This window comes from Triticum urartu, chromosome 7A (assembly GCF_056163025.1).
Source record: "Triticum urartu cultivar PI428250 chromosome 7A, HENAU_Tu73, whole genome shotgun sequence".
In the NCBI taxonomy this organism is placed as follows: Eukaryota; Viridiplantae; Streptophyta; class Magnoliopsida; order Poales; family Poaceae; genus Triticum; species Triticum urartu.
In genome coordinates, this window is record NC_141879.1 from 573345939 (window position 1) to 573352639 (window position 6701).

General features: G+C 55.3%; 1 protein-coding gene across 1 annotated transcript; it reads right to left on the reverse strand.

The window, feature by feature from the left end:
- Nucleotides 1-420: 420 nt before the first annotated feature.
- LOC147960493 (uncharacterized) lies at nucleotides 421-1125 on the reverse strand. The gene has a single exon (XM_087533376.1). The coding sequence runs from the start codon at nucleotides 1123-1125 to the stop codon at nucleotides 421-423; it is 705 nt and encodes a 234-aa protein (XP_087389502.1).
- Between the last annotated feature and the right edge of the window lie 5576 nt (nucleotides 1126-6701).

Consider the following 6701-nt stretch of genomic DNA (forward strand, 5'->3'; position numbering starts at 1 on the left):
GGATAGACTGAACGGAACAACAACAACTAAGCTTGTGTTTTGATATAGAGTGCTTTAAAAACGACAGGTATCCCAAAACCATTTAGGCACTAAAAACCGAGGGACGTTTAGCAGTTTGCAGCATTTAGAAAAGTACAGTACATTTTAATTTATGTCAAGTGACTTTGTTTTGAGTTATATCACATTGCTATCTTTTGACGTGAAACAGCAGGAGCTCTGCTTTTGCATTTAAGAAGAGTAGAGAAAGTCATTACAACATGCAGTCTGCCAAGGCAGATAGCCTTGCCGGCAGCCGCCAACTCGGCCAGGCAGGAAGCCTAGGCGGCCCTCAAAAAGCAGGGGCAAAAAGGAGGAAGAAAACCAACAAAAAAGAGTTGGGGGGGGAGACAATTTCCTCCTCCAGCGGTCAGCCCTCTATTGTCACAGGGCTAGTGGCCTCGTAGAAAACTCGAGTGCAACCGGCGTCAGCTCCTTTTGCTCGAAAATTCTTCTATTTCTTTCCCTCCAGATGTTCCAAGCAATGTAGGCTGCTAACGTGATTTGCTCCTTGTTCCTCTCCTTTGTCCCCCTGCCTTCACAGAGGCTGGCCCACCATTCCCTAATTGTTGCAGCCGACAGAACCTCTATTGCCATTCTCCCAGTGCCTCCTTGGAACTGCATCCAGACCTCTTTGGCAAAACAGCAGCCTAGTGTGATGTGATCCGCCGTCTCATTTTCCTGGTCACACAAAACACACATTGCATTATGGGGCCATCCCCTTGCTTGCAGGCGATCGGCGGTCCAGTTCCTGTTTTGGATCAACAGCCATAGGTAAAACTTGATATTCCCCTCCATCTTACTCTTCCGTATTTTGGCCAGATCAGGTTTGACCACTCTTGCCACAAATTGTATATCATAAGCAGAGGCTGCTGAGTAGCGTAGGTTTGCAGTTAGGTTCCAGCAGATTTGGTATTTGTCATCCCTGAGATGCAGCAATTGCACCTCTTCCCAGAGCCACACGAATTGGTTAAGCTGCTCCTCCCCTATCATTCTCGGCAGTCCATGCATCCATCTTCTGTTGTGGAGCGCCTCCCGCACCGATATCTTCTTGAACCTGGCTAGTTGATACAGTTCTGGAAAGGCCATGCAGGGGGCTTCTCCATTTAGCCATCTGTCCGTCCAGAAAGCAGCCGTTCGCCCATCCCCTAGCAGGATCGAAGTGCAGCTCGCAAACAGTTGCTTGTCCTTCTCATCACATGGCGTCGGCGATCCCTTCCATGGCCTGTCTTCCTCAGCCCAGCGAAACCATTCCCATCGCAGTCGGAGGGCCCGACTGAAACATTCAATGTTCTTCACCCCCAGCCCTCCATTCTTTATTGGGGAGCACACTTGTGTCCAGTTTACAAGGCTTCGCCCCCCAATGTTTGTATCGTCCGCCTCCCAAAGGAAATTTCCCTCAACTTATCCACCTTCTTGATAAACCATTTATCAGGGGGAAAAGCAGTCAAGAAGTATGTTGCCGTGGCCGTGATCACCGAATTTGTGTAAACCAATCTGCCCTTTCTGTTCAGAAGCCGGTCTTTCCTTAAAGACAGCTTACCGGCAATCTTATCAATTAGCGGTTGCACCTCAATCCTCTTCGGCTTACGCACTCCCAGGGGCAGCCCCAAGTATTGACAGGGGAGGGATCCTTGGGCAATCCTAGCAGGCCCTAGTAGCTGTTGCAGGTCATTGTCCAAGCAAGCAATTGGGTATGCCACCGATTTACTCAGGTTTGTTTTGAGACCCGACGCATTTCCAAGCATCTCCAAGATGGCAGTGACAGCGGACATCTCCTCATGTGCCGGGTTGATGAACAAGGCCGCATCATCCGCATAGAAACTGGCCCGGAAACGTGCCACCCGCGTCCCTAGTGGCTTCAGAATGTTCCTCTCTGTTGCCATCACAAGCAGTCTCTGCAGTGGTTCCATAGCAATGATGAAAAGCAGAGGGGACAGCGGGTCTCCCTGCCTCAGGCCACGGAGATGGAGAAAAGGCGCTCCGGCCGTTCCATTCAACAGTATTCTAGAAGAGGACGACGCCAATATCAGAGCAATCATGTCTCTCCATCTCTGTCCAAACCCCATTGCCTCCATCACCTCTAACAAATATTCCCAGGATACTGAGTCGAAGGCCTTGGCCACGTCCAGCTTAAGGAACACAAGCGGTGATTTTGTCGAGTGAGCCGCTTTTATCACATTCTTGACATAGAGAAAATTGTCCTGAATTGACCTTCCTCAAATGAAGGCGCTCTGATTTTGCGTGACCAAGTTGTGTATCTCTGGAGCCAGCCGAGCGGTGAGCATTTTGCTTACAAGCTTTGGAACGCTGTGCATGAGGCTCACAGGCCGAAAATCTCTGGGGTCCTGAGCATTGTCCCGCTTAGGGATTAGCACGATGTTTGCCGTGTTGAGCAGATCCCAATTCCTCCCTCTGAGATTGTAAACACAGTTAACAGCCGCAAGTAAATCCTGCTTGATGACCGGCCAGGCTCTCTTAAAGAAGGCCCCCGTGAACCTGTCGGGGCCTGGCGCCTTCTCGCCATGGGTCTCTTTGATTGCTGAGAGCAGCTCGGCCTCCGTAAACGCCCCCTCCAGGTGATCCAGCTGTCTACGCGGCAGTCCCAACTCCTGCCAGTTCAGTGTTTGAGCGCGCCCGAACGACGATCCCATGAGTCCCTTAAACCGCCCCTTCAGAATCTTAGCCTTTCCAGCATGGTCAACGACCGGCCCCTCCCTTCCCAAGAGGACCGGTATGTGGTTCTTACGCCGACGGCCACTCGCCCGCATGTGAAAAAACCTGGTGCTGGCATCTCCCTCTTTGATCTCCGTCAGTCTTGATTTCTGCCTTCATCGGGCCTTGTCCACCGCCGCAAATCCCAATAGCTTGGCTTTGAGCAGATTCTGCAGGCGCCTTTCCTCGTCAGTTAGGTCCCGGTCCTCCTGGGCAAGGTCAAGTCGGAAGATCACCTCGCTCGCCAGCCCCGACATGAAAATAGCCCATCTCTTCTTGCTTTTGTTCCACGCCCTCAGCGCCTTCGCAGTCCTTGACAGCCTTGTGTGGAGCACCCTAATGGGGTCCCTCGATTGGACCTCTCTGCCCCATGCCTGGGCAACAATTGCGTCAAAATCAGGGCACTTGAGCCAATGGTTCTCAAATCTAAACGTGTTGTGATGGGATGCATCCATCGGTCTGAGAACCAGCGGGCAATGGTCGGATATATTTGTTGAGGCCGGGGTAAGCTGGTAGTGAGGGAACGCCGCTTCCCACTCGCTGGAAACCATCACCCGATCAATCCTTGTGAGAGTTGCATTCCCACGTTCGTTTGACCATGTAAATCTCCTTCCAAGCAAGGGAAACTCCATCAACTCCATCTCGTCAATGGCTGCCCTGAACCGGCCCATCATCCTCAGGTTGACGCTATTTTTGTTCTTATCAAAGGCTCTCACGATCAGGTTGAAATCCCCCATCATCATCCATCTTGGCAGCATGTGCTGTTTGGTCCTCTTCATTTCCTCAATGAACCGGATTTTGTCATCATCTTGCTGAGGCCCATACACCCCGGTGATCGACCAGCAAAAACCATCGGCCCTTCTCCTAACTGTCCCCGAGATCGAGAAATCCCCAGCCGCGAGTGGTTCCACCTCAATCTCATAATCCTCTGAGCAAGCAATGAGTATTCCCCCTCTCGATCCATCCGCAGGCAGCGCAATGAAACTGTCAGCAAATCGCGGCCCAAGCGTCTCCGCCACAATGTTGTGTGACATGTCACAAATCTTTGTCTCTTGCAAACAGACAATACTGCATTTAAGATCAGCAACAAAAATCTGAATAGCCCTTCTCTTCGCAGGGTTATTAATCCCCCTCACATTCTAATTCAGATAGGTGCAATCCATAAATCAAACTGGGATAACTCAGCAACAACACATCTCCATGGCAGCACTACCTCATAGCCGCAGCATAAACTGCCGGAGCAAACACCAAACTCCCATCCCTCCACCCAAACTCTAACCACAAGATACAAAGGTAGAACTATCATAGAAACCTGGCTAAAAACCCAGCGATACAGAGCCTGAAAAGGATCTTCAGGCGCAGGCCACCGGCCCTCCCTGCCTTGCCCCCTTCCCGCCGCTGGTAGCATCCATCAGTGCCTCAATCGCTGATATGAACCGCCCAGACAACGGTTTCTTGTACAACTCCCTGTACTTGAGCAGATCGTCCCCCGTCGGCGCCGCTGCCGGTGCCTCACCCGCCCAGATGTCGCTTTTCTTTAGCAGGATCAGCTGCACCTTGTCCATTGTTGACCACCCCGCGGTCGGCTTGGCTGCCAGCCTTCCATTGCTTCTCTTGGAGGGCTTCACCGCCAGCAGCGCCGCTGGCTCCTTGGCGACCGGAGGGCGGGGCAGCAGCGGCGCAGGTAGGAAGGAGGAGCAAGAGATGAGGAACAGACTGAGTGGATCAGCTGATTCCACCTCCTGCTCCCCCGCTCCCAAAGAGCCCCGCACCCCCTCTTGGGCCAACACCAGGCGGCCGCTGGCAGTTGGCGGCCCAACCTGGATCGGCCCACCATCCACATTCAGCTCTGCCTCCAGCAACCCGCCAGTCCTGGCCAGCCCCTCTCCTCCTGGGCTTCCGCGCCCCCTCCTCCTGGGCTACCGCGCGGCGAATGCGGTTGAACAGGGCCGCTTGTTCATCACCCCCAGCCTCCTCTTGGCGGTCCACCACCGACACTCGGGCACATGCGCCAGTGGGGCCCTCTGCATGGAAAAGGCCATGCACGTCCTTTTCTTCTCCCCCGCTCGTCGTCCCCCCTTCCTCATCGAGCCCTGCCTCCTCTGCATCAGGCTGCCCCGCACCAGCCGCCAGGGTGGTGACCAAAGATTGCAGACTTTCACGAAACTGGTCCGCCCCTTCTTCCGCCATCTCCTTCTGAGCCCGTGCCTCCTTCCCTTCTTGACCCCTGTTGACCCCATCAAAGCCCTGCTGATCAGAGAGCATGGGGGTATCATCAGACCCGAGGAAGGGGTCTACCATGGACCGCGCGCCCTGGACCTCACCGGCGTCGATCAGAGGCGCAAGAGGCACCGTCGACGAGCCGGAGTTCCGTCGGCCAGAGCCGTCGTGCCCCGCCTGTCCTCTCCCCGCAACAGCCCGCTGCCGGACGGCTCCACCTTGTCGCAAGCCAGCACTAGCCTGACGGAAACCCTCTCCACTTCCATACATCCTCCTTCCTCCCCCTCCGCCACCGCTGCCTCCATTGTCGGGGAAGCGCAGCCGCGAGTGAGCCGACTGCCTAGGCGGAGTCGGTGGGAAGTCACCATCCTCGTAGCTGAGGAACCATCTATAGCCCCATCTTCCCGGCCAATTCGGCACCACTCCATCCTCCGACGGCAGACCGCTAATCCCACTATCGTCGCTCATCTCGCTTCCTGGGCTCAGCGACGGCGGCCGCGAGAAGTCCATCACGTGGTCGAGGTGGATGAGCACCGGGTGCCCCAGCAGGCCAACCTTCCCCCATCTCGGAGGCACCTCCTCGAATATGTTGAGCTCCGGATAGTGCATCCCAGGCGATCCCAACTCCCTTGGCTCTTCCAGTTGCAGCATCCCTCTTGTCTTGAGCTTCTCCACCGAATCCATCCAGACCCACAGGCGCAGGCAACCAGTCTCCTCCTCACTCCGGACCTCCTCGTCGACCCCTTCGATAAGCATGGAAGGGTCGAACAGTGGGGCTACGGAGTCCACATCCCACGCATGCTCAGGCACCCCTTCCAAGAAAACGCGCACCTTGTACAGCAGCCGCGCCGGCGAGGCCTTCCGGAACCGCGACTACGGCGCTACCATGAAGGCAACGCGCCCCAGCACCAGGTGACCCTGGCCTCCAATCACCGCGTCGCGAATCGCCGGGTCTTCGAAGATCCACAACAGCTCCCCCAGAGCCCTCATCGAGACCTTGACTGCGGATTCATCGATTCGGAACCGCAGTGCAAGGGCCCTCTTGACGTCGACGAGCTCGAAGGGGAGCGGCGCTCCGACCACCACCGCCACCACCGCGCATCTTGAAAGCTTCCTCTCCGCCTCCGCCATGGCCGCCGTCCTCCGCGCCGTGGCCACGACCAGCCCGCGCCGAGCCTGAGGGTCAGCTGCCGGAGCCTCCATCGCAGAACGAACAGTGGCCCGAGGAGAGGGGCCCGCCGGCGGTGGAGGTGGAACCAGCACGGACTCCGCCCCTCCCGCGCCTCCGAGCGCCTGCGCCTGCGCCTTGACCCCGCACCACCTCGCCCCATGCCCGACCTCACCGCAGATCAGGCACCTCGGGCGATTTTTGCACTCTGCGATCTACGTACCCTTGTAGATCGCTAAGCAGAAGCGTTCAAGTGCTATCATTAAAAGCAATTCAAATAACTTTGTGTCGGGCACGCATAATTTGGTTTAGCACATGTTAACGCATGTATTACAAAATCCACATTTATATACCTATGTGTGTCAAGCCTTCAACTTATGTTGTTTTAATCTACTTGTGGATAAAGCAGCTATCCGCTAGATACTAATCCCTCCGTCCCATAAGAATCAGAAGGCGGAGTATACGTGCCGAGAAAGATCCGGCCAGCCCGGAGTAGGATTTCTTCAGCAACACCCGCAAGGCCATCGCGGATCGAGGCGTGGCGCTGTACAAAAATCTGCGA